The sequence below is a fragment of the Tursiops truncatus genome, chromosome 15 (genome assembly GCF_011762595.2).
Source record: "Tursiops truncatus isolate mTurTru1 chromosome 15, mTurTru1.mat.Y, whole genome shotgun sequence".
Classification (NCBI taxonomy): domain Eukaryota; kingdom Metazoa; phylum Chordata; class Mammalia; order Artiodactyla; family Delphinidae; genus Tursiops; species Tursiops truncatus.
In genome coordinates, this window is record NC_047048.1 from 25201255 (window position 1) to 25224582 (window position 23328).

The window sequence follows — 23328 nt, forward strand, 5'->3', positions numbered from 1 at the left end:
CTTCAGGAATGAAGAACAAGACAAAACCCACTAAGCCTGAAGCTCGAAGTCCTTCGGGGTCAGTCCTCTGCCCTTCCTGCCATTCCTGCTCCCCTGCTCTCCCCTCCTTACTGTCTCTGCCCCAGCCACACAGGCCAACTCTCACTCTCTCTCTCCGACCCCAGGACTTCTGCACATGCTATTTTCTCCAACTGGATCATCCTCTACCCCCAGCCCCTTCAACTTTTTAACATCCTGCTCATCCTTTAGGCCTCAGCCCCATCATCCCTTCCTCCCTACCCCCCGCCCCGCCAAGACCACATCAAATCCACCTAACACAGCTGTATTTCTGGATTTCTACTGTGAAATCATTTCATTTCTAAATGCCAGCCACTACTTCTGGTCTCCACAGTGCCAGCCCCTACTTACCATGGTGATGCCCAAGAGGGTTGGGCTGACCAGAAACACTGGGGCCAGGAGCTTGCCCAAACTTCTTTCCCAGAAAGAGTAGAAGAGGTCTGCCCAGCAGACGGTCCATAGCAAAAATCCCAAGGCCTGGAAGAGAAGTACATACACATCTTACAACGGACAGCGACGGAACCTCCCCCAGCACCTGTGCAAAAATCTCAGCCTTGGGGGCACCAGCCACCCCCTAAACCATCAGCTGTGGTCTTCAGGTACAGCATGTATCCTCTGGAACACAGACAAGCCCTAGGTAGGGTGAGCCAGCACCTGGGCCGTCCCACACTGGTCTGTATCTCTCCTGCACCACAGGCACAACTCTGTGTGGTCACTATTCTTCCCAGCACCTGAAAACGCAAGTCTGGCTCATCTACATCTGTAACCCCAGCAGCCTGCACAGGGCGCCTCTCACGATGACCATTCATCCAACCAAAATCTACTGGGGTCCTACTGTGGGCCACATACCTGCCAAGGTGCCAAGGGGATAACAGAATAAAACAGACAGAAGTCACTGCCTTCATGGAGCTGCGATTCCAGTGGAAGGAAACAGGCAAGAAACAAACTGAAAAATACATACTATAATGCCAGCAAGAAGTAATATAAGGAGAAATAAAACAGATTAGATAGGGTGGTCAGAGAAGGCCTCTCCCATCAGGTGACATCTGGGTAAAGAGCCAACAGTGACTATTGGAGGGAAAGAACAATTCAGGCAGAGGGCAAGTGCAAAGGTCCTGAGGTAGGAATGCGTTCAGTAAGGTTGCGGCTGCTGTGGCATGAGCCGTGGGTGTGGCAGGAGATGGCTGAAGAGGAGCCTGGAGCCAGACCAAGCGGGGCCACTGTGAGGACGTCCAGGTTTTATTCCCTATAATGAGAAGCCACTAGAGTTTTTTTGAGCAAGGCACGGATAAAATCTGATTTACATTTTAAAGGGAGATGTTGTTCCCCAAGAGAAGTACAAAGCGCTTCCAGAAGTCTAAGAGGAAGACATCAGGTCCAGCTGAGGATAGGGGAGCAGACAGCATGTTGAGATAGGCTCGGATTGTGGTCTGAACGAGACAGGTTTGGACGGCGGTATTATAAGCAAGGGGACAGCTTCAGTAAAATCACTCAAGTTTTCCTGTTTGCCAAGGGCTTATGGAAATAAATTTTGGGAAATGTGGCTTAAAAAAGGACTGAGACACATGCTAAGTCAAAAGGAGAAAGTGGAATGAGGAGCAGGTATACACATGCCCTTCACGTGTCTCCCCCAGAAAGCTCATCCTTATGAGGGGAAAACCAGCACCTGCACAGCAGAGAAACCAGACACGCTGACCAGAGGAACAAAATTAAGCCGATCACCGAGGGGCAGACGGACACCACGCGGCCTTAGATGTAACCAGAGAAGGACCCCACATCCCTTTTGTAGTTTTCCAGCCAGACAGGCATTACCTGAATCTAATCATGAGGGAACATCGTCCCAACGCCCAAGTTGAGGAACTGACTCTAAACTAACTGGCCCACGCGCTCCAAATATGCCAATGTCATAAAACACAAAGAAAGGTGAAAAGTTCTTCCAAAATTACAGAAAAATAAAGAGTGTGACTAGAGGCAACACATGGCCTTGAAGTGAGGGGAGGGGGAGGGGGGTGCTAGAAAGGACAGTATTGAGACAAGTGACAAAACTGGAATATACACAGTAGGTTTTTTTTTTAAGTATTGTGTCCATGTTAAATTTCCTGAATTTACTGTACTGTTGTTATATAAGAGAATATCCCTGTTTTGAGAAAAGATACACTGAAGAATCACAGGTAAAGGGGTGTGGTGGATGCTAGCTTTTCCCAAATGATTCAGAAAAACATAAATAATACGTGTATATGGAGAGAGCAAAAGAGAAGGATGAGGTTAAAATGTTAAATGTGGCAAAATATTAAAAATCGGTGACTATGAGTCACGGGTATACAGGGCTGGGGAGTGCTTAGTATCATCCTTGCAACTTTTCTAGAGTTTGAAACTATTTCAAGATAAAAACTTTTTTAAAATTAAAAAGACATCCTTGGGACTTCCCTGGTGGTCCAGTGATAAAGAATCCGCCTTACAATGCAGAGGATGCGGGTTCGATCCCTGGTCAGGGAACTAAGATCCCACATGCCATGGGGCAATTAAGCCCATACGCCACAACTAGAGCCCATGTGCCACAAACTACAGAGCCCACGCACCCTGGAACCCGCACGCCACAACTACGGAGCCTGTGCACCCTGGAGCCCGTGCACCACGACAAAGAGCCCGCATGCCTCAACGAAGATCCTGCGTGCCGCAACTAAGACCTGACACAGCCAAAAGTAAATAAAATAAATAAATAATAAATCTTTAAAAAAAAATAAAAAGACATCCTTGGTCAGGCAGGAAGACCTCCGGATAATCTCGTGAGATAGATCCTATCACCCCCACTATAATCATGGGAGAACTGAGGCTCAGGGAAGTTAAGATATTTGCTCAAAGAAAAAACTTTCTATTTCTTTGATTTTGTTCCTATAAAAGATGGTGGACGTTCACAAAACTTACTGTGATAATCATTTCACGATGTAAGTCAAATTATTATGCTGTACACTTAAACGTACACAGTGCTGCATGTCTATTTTATCTCAATAAAACTGGAAGGAAAAAAGAAATTTGCTCAAAACCACACAGCTAGTAAGTGACAGAGCCGATATCTGAACCCACGTCTGAACTCAGAGCCCCAGCCTTTACCCACCACATTATTATTCTGTCTCCCAGTAAAAGGAACTCAGGGCCAATTAAGCAGAAGGAACATGTCAGTTTTCACAACCACCATTCCCCACCCCAGCACACACACACCCACAACACACACATCATGATAAACTCCCACGTGACTTACAGTTTTGGCTTTGTTGAGATGTGTCATCTGAATGTAGCCCCGGTCATGGCGGGAGAGATAGAGGAAGTAGAAGGGGAAGCAGGCCCAAAGGTAAGAGCAAGGCACCCACACGAGGACGGTGTTCTGAAAGCACTTGGTGAAGTCGGGGCTGCTGGTATTCCACGTGACATTCCACTCCTGAGGACACAAACAGGCACAGGTCAACAGGACGTCCCCAAGAGCTTGGACAAGGGGCCCATGAAGAGTTCAAAACTAGCTGTCATGGGGTTTAAGAACAACGAGGCCCCACCAGGCAGAACAGGCAAACTGGAAAGATTAGTAGCCAGAAAGACTACAAACAAGGAACAACGAACAAACGTATATCTCATCTCACCTAACGGACAAGTTCTGGGACCTGTGGTAAGTTCCATTATTGTACGAAAGATGGAGACTGCCATTTAAAGGAATCCTAAAGGGTATTCTGTAAACTGACACGTCGTTTAGTCATATAAATCATTCCTACTTTACAATCTTGGGAACTAAGAGCTTTCTATTATTCTTCTTCATTGTCATCACCATGATCCCTGTAGCACTGCCATCAATGTCATCAGCATCACCACTATCGTGATCACTTTCATCAGCACCATCAGCATGGCCATCATGGCCATCGGCATCACCACCTTCAGCAGCAGCAGTAGCAGCATGGATAACATCCAAATTGCAGTTCTATGTTCTAGGCCCTATTCTAAGTCCTTTATGTGTATTACCTCCTTTAATTCTATAATTACTTTATCATTCCTTTTTCAGGGGGGAAAACTAAGGCACAGAGAGGTTCAGTGATTTGCCCAGTATCTCACAGTTGGTAAGATCTGGAGCCAAACTCAAACTCAGGGAATTCAGCTCTGGAGTTCCTGCATTTAACCACTAAGCTATCCAGCCTCAGAAACAAATTTGTTTTAATTACTTTTAATTTTTTAATAAGCCACCTGTACTTCATTAGAGACACGCCAAATAGATAAGTAGATAGATACATACATAAATAGACCAGGTATATCTGTATCTGCCCAAGAATAAACTTCAGACTTCCGTAATGGAAAATTTAATTCAAGTCCTGATCTGACCACTGAACCATTATACAACTTTGGGAAAAGTTATTACCCTATCTTGGGTTCTCAATTTCCTATCTCTACCATAATTAGGTGGGATGAAATTAGAGGTCTGAAACAGGTGGCTCCCAGGCTGATATGGCTCACAGATTGTTTGCTGTTACTGTTGTTGGTGTTTTAAGCATGCTTTTTTTAAAAAAAAAAATCTTATGTTAGCTGCCAACATTTAAAAATCAGGAAATTTCATGTAAAACTTGGATTTCCAGTGTCTCTTTTAAAAAATCAGAAAATCTGGCAGCACTGGGCCCATATTCCCACCTTACAACCATTGGGAGGAGCTAGAAGTAGCCAGCCTTTGGATAAGGTCCATGCGGTCCAGCTGGCCAGTCCCCATGCAGCCCCCTTCCCCCAGCACTCTCTCCCCACCACTGGATGATGTGCTCTCCAGACACCTCCAGACAGCTCCGGTTCCAACAGCCTTCCCACAATCAGATAAGTGAGACCACCAAGGAACTCCAAGGAACCTGGATTCTTACAACTCCATGCAAGTTTTAAAGCCACATCAAAGAACGTTATAGAAGAGAAAATGATGGGAACAAGCAGACCATTTCACTTAAAGATACATTTGATGATCAATCAAAATATATGTTCCGAGTTTTTCAAAAGAGTTGTGCACAACACTGTGAGTATACTTAACACTACTGAGTGTACACTTAAAAATGGTTAAGATGGTTGAAAAAAAGGATTTGACTTGAAAAAGAGGGAGCGAGAAAGACCTAGGTATTAAGTACCCAAACTGGTTCTTCAGAGGTTTAATTATTCTGTGATATAAATGGTTATTTTTCCAGAACAAAGAACAAGGAATCATTGAAAAGTAAACTTTAAAAGGTCAACATACACCAAGGGATTTAGCCAGGAAACTTCTAGACGCAAAGAAACCCTTAAAAGGACAAAGGTCATGCCTCTGGACTTGGGCACTGGAAGACAGCCTTGGAAATAAGAATGAGCATGGAGAGGAGTCGTTTATATCAAAGACTATTTTAATTGGTTTCACTTATAATTCTTAAGGTGATGGTGAAAATGGGGATTAAACTGTTGGTGGTTATTATATACAAAGCAGTTTCTGGGCAGTTGCCAGAAAAAGCTCATTCCAAAGGCATCTGCCTTTCTAGTAAGAAAAGAATGCTGGGACTTAATATACACAGTTAGGTATACAGGAAGCTCGGTTCCTATGTGAATCAATTCAATAATCTGATCCTTACCCCAATTATTCCTTGCCTGGACTCCTGCAGTAGTTTCCTGGCCATTCCCTGCTTCCAGCCCCTCCGGGCCCCACTTAGTCCTCCCCACCACAGCCAAATTTATCTTATTTATCTATGCATCCATACGTGCATCAGATATGAACTCAGCCATGAACCCATCCATCCATCCACCCACCCACCCATCCATCCATGTACCAACTCATCCATCCATCTACCATCTATGCATTCACCCACCCCCACTACCCATGCACCCATCCATCCATCCACCCACCTACCCACCCACTGACTCATCCATCCATCCATCCACCCACTTACCCACCCACTGACTCATCCATCCATCCACCCAACTACCCATCCACTGACTCATCCATCCATCCATCCACCCACCCATCCACCGAGGTATTCATCCATGTCTCTCTTTGTATTAATTTACTTTTAATGGGTAATACATTTACTTTACGTGCTAAAATTTTCCCAAACTACACAAAATGGTACACTGTGAAAAATAAATCCTCCTTCCTGAACTCACAGCACTCCCCTCCTAAACCACAGGCAAAACTACCATGGCTAACACCTTGTATATTCTTCCAAATATAGCTTACCTACTTTGCTTCCCCAAAAGGTACCATAATACATACCAGTTCCATGCCTTGCTTTTTTTACTTAACATTAGAAACTGATCTCTATCAGTGCCACAGATCTACTTTATCCTTGATAGCTTAATTTTATTTCTTTTGAAAAAAGGGTAGAAGTCACAAGCCACCTTCCATTCCTGGTCCTTAACCTCCCAGTTCCTCTCTCTAGAGGTGACAGTATCGGTTTCTTGTGTATCCTTCCAGAAACTATTTTATGCATCTATAACAAAAATAAATACGTATTTTCTGTTATCAAATGGAGGGAAACATACTCCACACATCCTGCGCTGTACCTTCCTTTCATCTCTTAATAACAGATCTGAAAGATCATCCTGCTCTGCACACTTCCTCATTCTTTGTTCCAGCTGCTTTGTATTCCATTGTATGGATGGACTTGACCTTATATCATCAGCCTCCTGCTGACTGGGCACTGGGCTGCTCTTACAAACAATGAAGCCGTGAATAAATAACCTAATAAGTGCCTCATTGCACACAAAGCAAGCATGTTTGTAAGATAACTTTCTAGAAGTAGACCTGCTGGATCAAAAGGTGTATGCATTTAAAATTTATACAGACACTGCCTCCAACGGGTACCATCAGTTTATACTGCACCTAACAAGGTACAAGGGTAACTACTTCCCATACCACAGTATATTAAAAGCTTTTGATCTCTGCCAATCTGATAGTGGAACATATCTCCCTGTAGCTTAACTTCCTTTTCTCTTTACGATGAGTGAAACTGAAAATCCTGCCATTTTTTGCATTTAAAAGCAGTCAGGTTCTCCTCCTTAGGGGAGAAGTTATAGGCTTAAATACTTGTGATATTAAGTGGGACAGATCTGATCACCCCCGCCTGCCAATAGTGGCCCTGACCACAACTGTTGCTATTGGGTAACAACCTCCAATAGCTCCAGATCACCTTTCAGAGCCGATCCTTGCTGCGGTTCATGAGGCCTTCCACATTCAAGCCCCATCTGTTTCTTCTACAATTTCTCCCGCCCTGTTCCCCAATGTGTCAAGTCCACTATTCACTCAAAGGAGGATTTATCAAGCCTGTGTCAGGCACTGCTCAAGGCACTGGAGATTCAGGAAGGTTCCCTGGTGCCTTAAGGTGCCTTAAAGGTCCCTGCCTTTAAGGCATTCCCCAATTGCTAGTCAAATGAATGGTTCTTTGGGGATGCCTTGCTAGAAGCTCTTCTTGCACTGTCTTTCCACAGTAACAAACTCCTATTCATCCTTCAAAACCCAACTCAGATACCTCCTTTAAGAAGCCTTCTTCTTCACTCCCCAAACCATCAGGACACCCCCTGTACACTGCAATGATTTTCTCACGTGTCTGTCAATACCTCTGTCCTGCAAGGACCACACAAGGACCTCAGTGCCAGGACTGTGTGGTATTTACTTTTGACTCATCTCCTCCTCACCCAGCAGGTATCCAAAGGTTACTGAGTAAACAAATGGCCCAAACCATGTCTCCCCTCCCCAGCATTATTTCCTACTTTTTTTAAAATAATTTTTTAAATTAATTTATTTTTTATTATTTATTTATTTATTTTTGGCTGCATTGGGTCTTCGTTGCTGTGCACGGGCTTTCTCTAGTTGCGGTGGGCTAGAGCAGGGGCTACTCTTTGTTGCGGTGCGCAGGCTTCTCATTGCAGTGGCGTCTCTTGTTGCGGAGCACAGGCTCTAGGCACGTGGGCTCAGTAGTTGTGGCACACGGGCTCAGTAGTTGTGGCTCACGGGCTCTAGAGTGCAGGCTCAGTAGTTGTGGCACACGGGCTTAGCTGCTCTGCGGCATGTGGCATCTTCCCAGGCCAGGGCTCGAACTCGCGTCCCCTGCATTGGCAGGCAGATTCTTAACCACTGCATCACCAGGAAGTCCCCCTACTTTGTTATTTAAAAGCAATCCAACTGGGAGATTGGGATTGACATATATACACTAAGACGTATAAAATAGATAACTAACAAGAACCTACTGTATAAAAAAATAAAATAAAGTAAAATTCAAAAAAAACAAAACCAAACAATCCATCAAGGTAGAACCTGGCTATGACCCTGGCTTTCTGGTCTGATAGATGTGGATTAAAATTCAGGCCCTGACCTCATGTGAACCTGGGCAGGTCACTTAACTTCTCCAAGCCTCAATCTCCTTAGCAGTGTGGTCAGGAAAACACACAGGCCTGGAAAAAGTATCAAATGGGCCCATCTCTGCACCAGCTGGCACGGTCTAGAGTTGGTAAGTGATGGCTATTAGTTGCAGAGACCAATAATTAGTAATAATCTCCACCACTAACCGCAGCACCGCCCAGACTCAGGAAGCTTAAGGGACAAAGACAAGTTCAAGTTAGGAAGTGAGCAAGAGGAGACTGGGGAGCATCTAAGGACACGGAACTCCGGGGAAGGAGAGGTCGGAGAAATGCTTAGCAAAGGAAGGGGTTTATTCTTCAGACAGCAGCTTCCTGCTAAAACCAGGTGGCCAGCCCTGACGGAGAGGGCAGAGACGGGAGGGAGGCGGAAGGACAGGGGGGCATGAAAAGAGGAAATCCGATTGTGACCGTGAACTTGCACCATCCCTGCTGCCACTACCGCCCGCCAATAGTGGTCTTGACCACAACACTGTCACAGCAGTGACGTAACTGGGTCAAAGGCCTCCTGCATGTCCCTCACTTGCTGGGAATTTGATGAATCCTCTGTGCAATCCCCTTGAGAACCCCTGAAGACAGGCAGTGGGGCCCCCTCTATTTGGGGTTTCTGGGGGAAACAGGGAATGCCGAAAGCCACTCTTAAGGAAGAACGACTCACTGAGACTGCCCCGAACCCAGAGATGACAGCTAACCACAGTCTTCCTCCTCAGGTGCTCTACCTCCAAACGCAGGGAGCTTCGGAAATCAAGCTGGTCGGACCATCGTTCCCTGCTTCTGCTAATGGAGCGTCCATCAGCCCAACTACTGGGAAACAAAATTCAGCTCCAGGAGTCTGGAAAACAGTCACCAGCGCTGGCCCAGGCTCTGCACTTCTGGGAACCCGGCCCATGGAAATCTTAGAGAAAGGGCATCCCCTGATCCCCCCAGTTGAGGCTTTTCTTCTCAGGACACCTTCGTCATCCATTTATGTCCCTCTCCCTCCAGTGCTGACATTCGAGGATCTGGGGAATAAGTACAAGTCTGCTTGGCCCACAAGCTTTGGAAGTTCATACAGTTTCTACTGTGTGGTGTCAGGTCGCACCCTTCTCCCTCAGAGGAATAATGACAAGCAGCACATTCTGAGCACGGATGGGCCAGGCACATCACTCAGCCCTCAGAAGAGGCACTGCTGTTATCCCCATTTCACGGATGAGGAAATCAAGGCACCAGGAGATAAGGCATCTTCCCAAAGGCCATGCTGCAGTGGGTTTATGTTGTCCACGCCCCACACACATTTTCCCTTCTCTGGCAACAGCCGCTGGCTCTTGTTCGTAAGCAAATCTTCTCCTCAGCCACATGCTTGGGGCAAAGCTCCAGGGGTAGGTCCTCTTTAGTATCAGCCAGTCAGCAGAGTCCTTTACCCACGTGCTAGTGATTAGCTCCAGAATGGGCACTTGATCCCAGTCAATCCAATCACTACAAGGACACATATTCTCTTGTCCCCAGTGACACGGAGTGAGGATGTGGGGTTGACAGGTGTCTCAGCCATTCATAAGGGAAGCACCAAGAGTTGGGAGTGGAGAGGAAGGGGTGGCACCACCAGGGCAAGTGTGAGAATGAAGCTGACATCGTGAAAGGCAGAGATGAAAGAAACTGATGCTTGGTGTTTTGTGGGCTGCTGGATCAAGCTTCACCTGCAGCCCACCCTCCCACTGGACTTTTCCAATAAATTCACTTTTACACAAGTGTGAAATAAATTTGCTCTCACTTACAATACAAAGCACCCTAGTAATACAAGTTCTGATCCACTACGTCAACTTTTTATACAACAACATGATTCAGAACTTGACACGAGTGAATTTAGGGATACAACATTACTAGAAGCATACTGCTGGATAGGTCACTGTTCTTCTCTGAGGCTCAAAAAACCCACTGGCAAAATGGAGCTACTACCTTCTCCTCCACAGGAGATCCTAAAAGCCCTAATAAATGTTGATTATGACTATTATTTATAACTGCCTCAGCTGACTTTTTGGAACCCACTTCTCTTCCTATTCTCTTTCCCAATCACTCCTCCTCCCCTCCCCAAAAGACTATCTGTCTCCTTGTCCCTTTTCTTACAGGTCCAATTTCCTTCTCTGTTCGCTGTGTGACCTTAGACAAGTTATTTAACCTCTTTGAGCCTTACCTATGACTAACGGCTAATACCTATCTCCTAAAGCTATTCTGCAGTTTAAATAAAATTACATACATACAGCTCAGTGTCATATCTTAACGCTCAATAAAGGACTATTGTCACTAATCTTAATTCTTACATCAGTAATAAAAATAAATGAAGTTTATAGCATTATACTCTTAATACGACAATCTTATATTGTTATCGATAATAACAACACCTAGCTTTAACTGAGCACTAACTGTATGCCAGGTATTGCTTCCATGCACTTTATGTGAATTAACTCAATCTTCATGATCACCCAGAAAGGAGGTTCTGTTTTGATCCCCATTTGGTAGATGAGGAAATTGAGACACAGAGAAGTCAAATAATTTGCCTAAGATCACACAGCCTGTAAGGGATGAGGCTGGGGCTCAAACCTAGGAAGCCTGACTACTGAGCCACCCCACCCCTGACGCCAACTCCTAGTGATGGGCAATATAAGAATTCTAACAGAGCTTTCTGGAGCACATGCCTTCACCCACAGGGAATCTGGGCCAAGAGGAAGATGTGAATCCCCAAAACACCACCAAATTCAGAACCAATTACCTGTATTAGTTTCCTACAGCTGCTGTTACAAATTACCATAGATTTCGTGGTTTAAAATGACACAGACTTTTTCTTATCATATAGTTTCAGAGGTCAGAAATCTGAAATGGGTCTGCCTGGGCTAAAATCAAGGTGCTTGCAGGGCTGCAATCCTTCTGGAGAGGAGCACCCAGGTACCAGGTGTCCCCTAGGCCAGAGCCTAAGGTCTCTGCAGGGCTGCCCCTACAGCCCCGGCCTGTCGACACAGCTTCACTTGGCTGGGGCCTGTGGAGACAATGGAAACGGTCCTGCCTGGACCCAGCTGGCCAACCTCGGGACAGGAGGGAAGCTGCAGAGAGGATGATAGGGGAGGCGATTATGAACTTGAACTGCCGCTCAGCATCACCAGCATCCGTGAGCAGAGTTGCTCTGACACTATTGAGTAATGAGGGCCTACTAGTACCAGGCTGTTCCCCCGGGGCCTGAACATCCCTTTTCGCATTCAACTGTCTCAATAACTTACAACCATCAGGTTTCTAAGGCTCAGTGGACAATTTTTTTTAATCAATTTATTTATTTGTTTGTTTGTTTGTTTATTTTTGGCTGCATTGGGTCTTCATTGCTGCACACAGGCTTTCTCTAGTTGCAGCGAGCAGGGGCTACTCTTCCTGGCGGTGCACAGACTTCTCTATGGTGGCTTCTCTTGTTGTGGAGCACGGGCTCTAGGCGCACAGGCTTCAGTAGTTGTGGCTCACGGGCTCAGTAGTTGTGGCTCGCGGGCCCTAGAGCGCAGGCTCAGTAGTTGTGGTGCACGGGCTTAGTTGCTCTGCGGCATGTGGGATTTTCCTGAACCAGAGCTTGAACCATGTCCCCTGCATTGGCAGGCGGATTCTTAACCACTGCATCACCAGGGAAGTTCAATGGACAACTGTTAGTCATGAGATTCCTATGTGCCAATACCATTCGGAGGTAAATAAGGTTTCCATTCTCAGTTTCATTCTATCACAAGAGGTAGATACTAAACAAACAACTCTATGTATGTCTAGGCAACAAATGACCTGACGAAGAATCAAGGGAACAGAGGATCATGGTGGGCACTGGGTGCTACTTTTATATCAGGTGGACAGGAAAGTCCTCTGAGCCAAGATGTCCTCTAAGCGAAGATGTGAAGCAAATGAAGAAATGTGTGCTACCTTCTACTATCTATGGAAAGTGAAAGAGTCAGTAAGGTTCTTAGTAACATGTGCCAGGACTGATCTAAGGGCTTTACATCATAAACAACTCCAGGAGGCAGGGCTATAACTAAATCCATTTTACAGATACAGAAACTGAGGCCGGGTCACACAGCCTGTAAGCAGTATGGACAGCCAAGAATTTGAATCCCAGCACAGATGCCTCTATATACGTAGCAAATGTATTGTCTGCAATATTTTATCATATGCATGTACTACTGTTCCCACTTAAAATTAGTATAAAAGAGTATATAGATGTTTGCCTAGGCAGGGAAATTTTCTTAGCAGGGGACAAGAACAACAAAAGCTAACATTTTTGTTAACATGAAGAGTGATTATCTCCAGGGGGTAGGGCTGAAGCTGGTGAGAGGAAGGCGACTACTAGTTTTTGTTTTATTATCTTTTGTACTGTTTGAATTTTTTTACTCCACATGTATTACCTCTAAAAAATAACAAAAACAAAACTAGTTCACACTTTAAATAAATAAATAGCAGCAGCAGGAGTTTAAGAGTAGAAATTTCTAAATGCTGGGCTAGGAATAAAGAGAGAGCACATATTTATTGGGTGCCTATCATAAAAGCACAGTGGCCACACCGGGCCCCATGCTAAGTGTTTTCCAAGCATGAGTCCATTTAAACCTCCCAACAGTCCTACAAAGTTGGGAATGTGAAAACTCCCCCTTTTCAGGTGAGGACTCTGAGGCCCAGGGAGTTCACAGAACTGGTTCAGGCTCACAGAGCCAGGAAGAGTCAGGCAACACGGGGATTTGAACCCATAGAGAGTCTGTCTGACACTTGAGTTCTTAATTCCCGGGCTCCACCACCCGTCAGCCAGGTGCTTGGAGCGCTAAGCGTTTTGCGAGGCCAGTGGCCCCACCGTCCCGCCAGAGGCAGCTTGCAAGGCAACGCTGTCCTCAGGCCTTGGGGATTCCAAGCTCATGGGCACAGAATGGAGAAGCAAAGTGCTGACTCAGACACAGAATCTTCTACAACTCCCCCTACCCATCCACCCAATGTGAGCAATGCAGGATGATGGTTAAGAACGATGGTTCAAGGTCTGGGTCCTAATCTCCTCCGGGTCACAGATACGTGCCCCAAAACAAGGATTCTCAAGCTCAGCACCACTTACATTTGGGGCCAGAACATTCTTTGAGGGGCTGGCCTGTGCACTGTAGGACGTTGAACAGCATCCCTGACCTCCACCCAATAGATACCAATAGCACACATCAGGTTGAATCCTCACAAACCACCTTAGGAGGCAGGTACTATACTTAAACCCATTTTACAGTTTTCTTACAGAGTAAGAAACTGAGGTCACATAACCTTCAAGTGACATACACAGCCAGTTGTGACAGTTAAAATGTCTCCAGAGACTGCTAAATGTGCCCCTGGGGGGCAAAACTGCCCCCACTACCCTAATGCAGTGGCCTTGCCAGGCCCTGGTTTCTTCATCTGTGAAATGAGACTAATTCCAGGACCCACCTATTGTAGAGTGATCGGGAGGGTTAAATGAGATGATCCAAAAGGTTCCAGTTTCAGTTCCTGGCCAAGAGACTAATCAACAAACACAGGTGCAAGCTTTCATTCATTCATTCATTCATTCCATCATGCAATGAGTATGTATTGAGTGCCTACTCCATGCCAAGCTCTGGGCTAATCATGGGGATATGGGAACAAAGCAGGTGCAGACCCTGCCCTCTTAAGACTCACAGTCCATTAAAGACATAAGGTCACAAATCAAAACCTAGTTACAAAGGACAACACTTGCTATGAAGGGGAAGAGCGATGGGACAGAAAGTATCAGGTGAGGATCTGAGAGGATCAGAAGCAGCCAGAGGTCGGAGGAAACGTGTCCAAGGCAGGCGGAAGGGACCCAGGAGCCTGTCCACATTTTCAGAAATGGAGAAGTAAGAGAGGGAGGGAGAGAAAGGATAAAGGGGATAAAAGGAATACAAACAACAGCAATAGCCACAAAAGAGTGGGGACCCTGGAACCGCTGGGCCTGGGTTTGAATCTAGTCGCTGCTGCTCACTTGGCTCCGGACCTTCAGAAAATTAGCTCCTCTCTCCCACCCTGACCGCTCATCTGCAAAAACAGGATTAAGAATGGCACCAATACTCGGACTGCGGGGGTGAGCGCCCCAGCTTGGCGGCAGGGGCTGGGATTGGGAGGGTAGAAGGTGCAAACCCAGGGGGCTGAAACTCAGACTAACAATCACAGCAATAAGACGGCAGCTCTTACCGAGCCCTGACTGTAACGACAGGCGCCGTGTTCTGGGTTCAGTGTGCATCGTTCCATTTCATCATCATCACCACCCTATGAGGTAGCTTCTGTCTTATTCCCACTTTACAGGGAGGGACACAGAGGCAACTGGAGGTGAGAAGATTTGTCGTAAGGTACCCGGGCAGCACCTGGCAGAGCCTGGATTCACACCCAGAGAGGCTGGTTCCAGAGCCAGGGCCAACACCCCCAGCAAAGGAAAGAAGGAGCTTTGCAGGACACAGCCAACGACTGGGCCCACCGTGGAGGGGCAGGGGCGGACATGGAGGCAACAGGCCATCTATAAAGTCCATATGCAGAACCATCCCGGGTGCGAGATTCCTGGCAAAGGGGCAGCTCTGGAGCAAAGGGAAGCCGAGAAAAAGAATGCTGGGAGGCCCAAGTTAGGTCAGGGGACCTGCTGGGCTTCTGGACATTAATCCTGTTTACAGAGGCGGCAGGGGGCCTCCACTGCCCCGCACAGTCCTGGAAGAGATCTGGGAGAGGCCTGAGGCCACAGCCCCCACACAGCGGTGGAGAAGGCAGTGGTGCCAGTATCACGCTGCGGGCAGAGCCGTGGCCCTCCTTCCCCCTCTGACTCACCAGAGCTAAGAATAAAGCCCAGAAACCTGGGGGGAGGGGCGGGGCAGCATCCAGGTCTTACCCCCAGCGCCCGGGAAGGCCCTGGCCATGCCCAGGCAAGAGTCCCAAATCCTCACCGAACCCTCCTGCCCAAGTTGCAGATTTGGATACTTTGGCGAGACAGGGACAGGAGTGACACGCAAAAGTCTGCCTGAACAGGACTTCGAGCGCCAAGAAGAAAGCAGCCACGGCTGCCCATCATAGGTGTTTTGAATGTCAGCAGCAGGCAGTCTGCTCCGACCTGCCTTGACCCCAGCCCGCCCAGTGAGCACATGGGCAAATTACACACTTGTCCTTGCACTCTCCATCCAGCCCTGACCCCTCTGCCAACTCCTCTCCTCTTATCGGACTCTGGAGCTTCACCAAATCCTCCATTTGGTCACGTTCCAGGGACCTGTCAGGGGTCAGGCATGTGCCAGGCATGTCTGGGGACACAGCAGTAAACAGGAGGGATAGCATCTATCCATCCACTGAGCACCCTTGTAGGTGCTGAGGACCCAGCAGTGAACAGCAGGACAAAGGGCTGCCCTCCTGGATCTGACAGTCTAGTCTGATGAGAGAAGACAGTGAGTCAACTAGAGGAAATATATATACACGCAAACTACGTATTATATAAAATATAGTGTGTGTGAGTGATGATTAAAAGGACTCAGAGAGGGGGGACTTCCCTGGTGGTCCAGTGGTTAAGACTCCACGCTCCCAATGCAGGGGGCCCAGGTTCGATCCCTGGTCAGGGAACTAGATCCCACATGCCGCAACTAAGAGTTGGCATACCACAACTAAGGAGCCCACATGCTGCAACTACAACCTGGCACAACCAAATAAATAAATAAATATTTTTTTAAAATAAAAGGATGAGATAATAAAATTAAACAGAATTTATTTTAAAGAATAATAAAAGGACTCAGAGAGGGAATTCCCTGGCCGTCCAGCGGTTAGGACTCTGCGCACCCACTGCAGAGGGTGCAGGTTCGATCTCTGGTCTGGGAACTAAGATCCTGCAAGTTGAGCAAGTAGTGCAGGCAAGAAACAAAACAAAACAAAACAAAAAAACAACAACAAAAGGACTCAGAGAAGGGGGAAGGCCTTGCTGAGAAGGCGTATGTGTGTAAAAGCTTGAAAGAAACAAGTAAGTAAGCCGACTGGCCATTTGGGAAAAGAATCTGGGAGAAGAGCGCTCCAAGCAGAGGAAACAGCCAGTGCAAAGGCCCTGACGTGGGAACACGTCTGGCGTTTGGGAGCAATAATAGAGAGGCCAATATGATTCAAGAAAAATGGGAGAGGCAGTCAGGGAGGAAGGTGGGAGCTGGGGAAGGACAGACTGTGCAGGACTCACAGGCCATTGTCGGGATTCTGACTTTCACTCTGAATGGCATGGAGACTGTGGATCTGACATGTCATCACCTGCTTTATGTTTTCAGATAGTGGTTCTCAACCAGAGGCAAGTTTTCCCCCAGGGGACATCTGACAAGGTCTGGAGACATTTTTGGTGTCACTCTTGGAGTGCGGCTGCGGGGTATGCTATGAGCATTTCACAGGTAGGGGCCGAGGCTGCTGCTAAACGTCCGCAATGCACAGCACAGCTGCCCATTGGAGGATGACTCGGCCCCAAGTGTCAATAATGCTGAGGCTGAGAAACCCCGTTTTAAGAGAATCCCTGCCCTTACCAAGGTTAGGGGCCCTATTCCCCAAACACACCCCTAATCAGGCAGATGGAGTTTCAGCTCCTCACCATGTGACACTGGGCAAGCCACTAAGCCTCAGTTTCCACACCTGTAAAGTGGAAATACTAATGAGATGATGCAAACATGCACTCAATTAACCATGAGCCAGAGTCCACAGTAGGTGGTCAACAAATGTCACTGCCAGATCCACCTCTTGTTATGTCCCTTCCACATTTCCAGCCTCACCAAATGATTCTTTCACCCAACAGAGATGTCCTGAGCCCTTACAATGTGCCAGGAACTGTGCTGGCCAGAGCCCCCCAAAATGTCCACATCCCAATCCCCAGAATGAGTGGGTGTTTTGCCTTACATGACAAAAAGGGACTTTGCAGATGTAATTAAGTTGAGGATCTTGAGATGGGAGAGGATCCTGATTATCCAGGTGGGCCCCATGGACCCACAAGGGAATTACAAGGGAAAAGAGGGGGGGTGTCAGACAAGGAGATGTGATGACCAAAGAAGAGGGGTCAAAGTGAGGCGGTGCCACGACTCAAGGAACGTGGTTGGCCTCTAGAAGCTAGAAAAGGCAAGGAAATGGACTCTCCCCAAGAGCCTCCAGAAGGAACACAGCACCGCACCCTGGCCTTCTGACCTCCTGAACTAGAAGAGAATAAATCTGTGTTGCTTTAAGCCAGAAGTTTACAGTGATTTGTTACAGCAGCCATGGGAAACTCATACAGCACAGAGCCCGCAGGGCACAAGGACCAGCGGTGCCCCCCAGCGAGCAGACGCTCCTGCAGGCCTCCATGCGCTCGGGCAGGCTCTGGTCCCCACCTCATCCTGACCTGGTCCTGCTCTGAATCAAACTCGGCCTCCACAGCACATGCTCCCTGACGCCCTGGGTTCTGCTGGCCCGGGGGGGCACTTCTGACATCTTCCTGAAGGACGGGCTGGCTCATCCTTGCGTCCCCCTACAGGGGAGCTGCTTAGGAAACACTTTTGTATGATTTGGGGAGCAGGGAATGATGGAAAATATTAATCCATCTTTAAATTTCACTTTAACAGGCAACGCATGACTCAAATTTAACTACGTATATGTTATGTACATATGTGTGTAAAATACAAGGGCAAACAGTAGAAAGTTACTCAGTCTCCCTCTTCCCCATAAGCCCATCCCCTCTGCACAGTCCCTACTGCCGGCCACTTGGGTGGCTGCCAAGCTTTTGCTATTCCAAACAATGACACAATGAATTCCCTTAGAAATTACTCCTTAAGCTAAAGAAAACACGGACAGCCTGACCCGAAGACCAACAGGGCTTCACTTAATCGCTCGTAAGCCACGCGGGCGGAAAACAAGGTGGCCCAGGTTAACTGTGATAACCTGGAGATACACAATGAGAGTCACCAAACTAAAGATAAACGCTGACCCAGGGATTCCTGTGGGAATGTAGTCCTTAAAACAGGACGAAATACACCCGAAGGAAATGCAATCACTCACCAAGAGATATCCGTACCCCATGTTCACTGCAGCATTATTCACAACAGCCAAGATGTGGACACAAGCTAAGTGCCCATCAATGGATGAAAGGGTAAAGAAACTGTGATACACACACACACATACATATACACAGTGAACTATTATTCAACCATAAATGAAGGAAATCTTGCCATTTGTGACAACACAGATAAACCTTGAGGGCATCATGCTGAGTGAAATGTCAGACACAGAGAGACAAAATAGTGTTATGTTCTCACTCACATGTGGAATCCAAAAAAGCCGAACTCAACTAGAGAGAATGGTGGCTGCCAGGGGCTGGGGGTGGGGGAAGTGGGGAGATGCTGGTCAAAGGGTACAAACTCCCAATTGTAAGATGAGATACTGTATTGTGTGCTTGAAAATGGTTAAGAGAGTAGGTCTTAACAATTATCACCACAAAATGAAAACAAAGAAAGTAATTAATGTGAGGGGATGGAGGTGGTAACTAACCATACTGTAGTAATCATTTCACAATATACATGGGTATTAAATGCTTTACAGCCTAAACTTACATATGTTGTACGTCAATAATATCTCAATAAACCTGGGAGGGAAATCAGTAAATAAAGTAGTATGTAATTCCTGGAGGTATATATAGCTCTATAAATATTATAATATTATTATATAATGTTTAATTTTTAACAAAATAAGAGAAAACACCGACACCTTCAGTGTCCAACACAGTAACTCCCAGCTTCCTGGGGCTATTAGGCCCTTAAGATGAAGCTAGTCCAAATTGAGATGTGTTTAAAAAACACACACACACCGGATTTAAAAGACTTAGGATGAAAAAAAAGAATACAAAATATCTCATTAATTACATGTTGAAATGATAATATTTTGCATACATTGGGTTAAATAAAATATATTATTACAATCATTTCACCTGTTTTTTTTAAATGTGGCTACCAGACAATTAACATCCTATATGTGGCCTGCGTTATATTTCTATTGGGCAGTGCTCAGCTAGCCACTGAAAGGTAGAGAGATCATCAAGGAAATGAGAGCGTATGGGTTTACTGGAATAAGACATAGCCATGATTTTAGGGTTTTTTTTGGCCCTGCAGCGTGGCTTGCGGGATCTTAGTTCTCCCACCAGGCCTCAAACCCAGGCTCCGGCAGTGAGAGTGTGGAGTCCTAACCACTGCACCGCCAGGGAAGTCCCTAGCCACGGCCTTTTGATAAATAAGAAATCCTTTTGAATCCTAACTTGAAATAATAAAACAAAAAAGTGACGCACCGCTAGAAGGTACGTGACTGCTTCGATTCATCCCACACCTGATAAATGTTTATTCCATCCCAGTCTCCTAACAGGTGGCCTGATCTTCCTCCAGTCCATCCTCCACACAGTAGCCAAGGGGAGAGCTTCAACCTGCAACCCCGATCCCATCACACTCTGCAGCCTCTGAGTCTAGCCCTGGCTTGCTGTTCTTGGACCACCCTATGCCTCAGGGTTTTACACGGCCAGTTCCTTCGGCCCTGACTTCAACTCAGAGGTATCCTTCCATTCTCAGCTGAAACATCCCTTCCTCACGGGGTCCTGCCCAACCCCCAAGCCCTGCTCAAACAAATCCCTCATTTAACCACCTCATGGAACTCTGTGTGCTTCCTTCGGGCACTCACCACACTCTGTCACTACACGTTTCTTTCAGATATTATTTATTTGTCGATGTCATATATTACCTTATTTAATACTTTATATTACATTTGTCATGGAATATGCAATATAGTATATATTATGTATAATATATGACTAAGATGAACCATATGAATTGCCATTTGTGCAGGACAAGGGTTGGCAAACTACAACACATGTGCCAAATCTGCCCCGCTGCCTGCTTCTGTACAGCCCCCAAACTAGGAATGGATTCCACATTTTTTTTAATTTAAAATGTAAAAAATAACAATTGGCCTCTGCCAACGGCGTGGCTCAATTTTGCCTCTTGGCCTGCAAAGCCTAAAATATTTACAACTTGGTCCTTTACAGAAGAAGTTTGCCAACCCTGGATATAGGTCAAGAATCACTGAATGCCAGCAATTTCCAACGCTGCTAATTTTATACATTATTTCTTCTGCATCCCGCTCTCCCCCCAAAGGCGTCGTGGTGACGGATGTACAGCTCTGTGACTACACTAGAAGCTGCCGAATTGTACATTTTGAATGGGCAAATGACCTGGCATGTGAATTCTATCTCAATAAAGCTATTTTAAAAAGATGAATAAGACCCAGCGTCATTTTAATTCCATGAAGTTTTCACCTTATATATGCTGTCCTTAGAACCTAACACTCTTCAAAAAAATTAGTAAATATACAAAGACCCCCCACTTCATCACCTCAGGAAGAGGATACATCTAGACGGGACTTGTTTGCACTTGTTTAAAAAAAAGAATTGGGCTTCCCTGGTGGCGCAGTGGTTGACAGTCCGCCTGCCGATGCAGGGCACACGGGTTCGTGCCCCGGTCTGGGAAGATCCCACATACCGCGGGGCAGCTGGGCCCGTGAGCCATGGCCGCTGAGCCTGCGTGTCCAGAGCCTGTGCTCCGCAATGGGAGAGGCCACAGCGGTGAGAGGCCCGCATACCGCCAAAAAAAAAAAAAAAAAAAAAAAAAAAGAATTAATGCAATGTCTTTTCCCATTGTTATCTTGCTTATAACTAGATTTTACCTGTTCCCCTAACCTAGGTTTCTCACCTTCACACTAGTGACATTTGGGGCCATGTAATTCTCTGCTGTGGGGCTGCCCTGTGCACTGTGGGATGTCTGGCAGCATCCCTGGTCTCTACCCACTAGAAGCCAGTAGCATCCTCTGCCCCGCCCCCAGTCATGACAATAAAAATGTCTCTAGATCTTGTCAATGTCCCCTAGAGGCTAAACTGCCCCAGTTTTGATCCACTGGCTTAACAGCTTTTCCATCTGGCCCCACTCCTGCCAACACCTAGTGACTCTCAAGACCCACCCACCTGCCATCCATTCATTTAACACATTTCCTAAGCCCCACTTTGTAATAGGGGTGAACCAGAAACATCCACATCCTATCCTGCCCTCAAGGAGCTTAGAACTTTGTCCAGAAGGTAGGACGGGTACATAAATGGCTAAAGGATTTTGAAAGCACTAAGTGTCATCGAAGACATACACATAAATGGCAAGACACTTCCAGAAAAGAGAGAAGGGTTAATTCACAAAGCGAATGGGAAGAAAACTCAGCTTCCTCATCCACACGGCAAGGGCAATAATACCTGCTTTTCAGAGTCATCATGAAGAGTGAATCCACACATCACATTATTTCATCTTCGCCCCCAACCCTTTGAAGTGGGTACTATTGTTCCCATTTTGCAGAGGAACCAACCAAGGCACAGAGAGGTAAAGGAACTTGCCCAAGGTGGCACAGCCTTGTGGCCAAAGCAGACTTCAACGCAGGCAGGCTGGTTCACTGCTACAGGTCCTGCCTCCCTGAGAAAATACACATGTGACAACAGACGGGTACCCGGTGACCACTCTATTAGTGGAAGTTATTGTCATTGTTGAGAGAACTTGAGAACTCAGCAGTCTTCTTGAAGTAGGTAAAATCTAAGGGGAGGGGGCCCAGATTTGCCAATATGGAGACAGGAGGGAACGGTGTTCTAAGACGGGGGCATGGCAGGATGGAAGGCAGCTGCTGGACAAGCTTAGGGCATGTGAGTGGAACAAAGAAGTGGAACGAAGTGCCAGGAGGGGACTGGGTGACAGACAGGGCTGGGAGGACAGGCCAGGGCCTGAACAAACTAAGCAAAGCAAAGGGGAGGTTCACTTAGGCTTCCCACCAAGAAAGTGCTGCATCACCTATACGCTGCAAAAGCTCCAAGGAATTGTGAAACCGAGACAGAAAATTCCTGGCTTACTCTTTTCATTCCCTTCTCTTGAATAGGGCCAAGAACAGGAAACTGGGAAAGCCACCTCATCCTCAAAACAATCCCTTGGAGACACCCTGTCACTGTCCCCTGCCCCAGAGCCTTCCAACGCAAAGAGTGTCCCGGCTCGCCCATCTCCATGTCCCAAGGTCTCTACTCCCAACTGAAATCTGAACTCTGTGCTCCGCATCCGTGCCAAGAAGCATCACGGGCACTGTTGAAGAGGACCAGAACTCGATGGCCAAAAGCACAAGCTTTGGAGCCGAAGGCCTTGAATCCTATCACCACCGCTTCCTGGCTGTGTGGCCTTGGGGGAGTCACTCCACCTCTGACTTTGAGCCACTCATCTCTCATTGGACTAAACACTCAACGTTACAGGACTTCCCTGGCGGTCCAGTGGTTAAGACTCTGCACTTCCACTGCAGGGGGCACGGGTTCAATCCCTGGTTGGGGAACTAAGATCCCACATGCTGTGCAGCATGGCCAAAAATAAATAACTAAACAAACAAACCAACCCAGTGTGAGGGGAGGGAGTGGCCACTGGGGGTTGAACGTGCTGCTGCTTACTTCTGCTATATTATTACTGCCACTGTTATTGTTGTTGTTGTCGTTATCATTGTTTGAGTGAGGATAACAGCTCATAAAGCCACGTGCCGGAATGCTGAAGCCTCCCCAAGGAGACTTTCTTTCATCTGTCTTGCTCCAGGCTTAGTCAAAGTCATTTGACACAGTCTGTCAGAAAAGCCTCCACTCTGGCCCACCTGAGTCCTCCTACCATGGCCACTGACCTGGAAGCACCCACAATGGCTACTGTCAAACAGGCCACTATTGTGACAACAAGGGACACTCCCATCACGGTGGAGACAGTGCCACCCCTGAGAGCCTAGACTCTGGGCCAAACAGCTGGGGTCCCATCCCAGCTCTGCTACATATGAGCTGTATTA

At 46.8% G+C, this 23328-nt stretch overlaps 1 protein-coding gene and 1 non-coding gene across 3 annotated transcripts in view; one reads left to right on the top strand and one right to left on the bottom strand.

Annotated features, from left to right (window-relative positions):
- Positions 1-23328, bottom strand: part of ABCC1 (ATP binding cassette subfamily C member 1 (ABCC1 blood group)) — a 130290-nt gene that overhangs the window by 88910 nt on the left and 18052 nt on the right. For both annotated transcript variants that reach the window (XM_033841094.2, XM_033841092.2), the window contains exons 2-3: positions 3317-3493; positions 409-534 (exon numbers count right to left, since the gene is read on the bottom strand). In XM_033841094.2, coding sequence (XP_033696985.1) covers positions 409-534; positions 3317-3493 — 303 coding nt within the window. The remainder of the gene's footprint in view (positions 1-408; positions 535-3316; positions 3494-23328) is intronic.
- On the top strand, positions 15963-16035 carry TRNAW-CCA (transfer RNA tryptophan (anticodon CCA)). Its single transcript has one exon. It is a non-coding gene; the product is annotated as a tRNA-Trp (tRNA).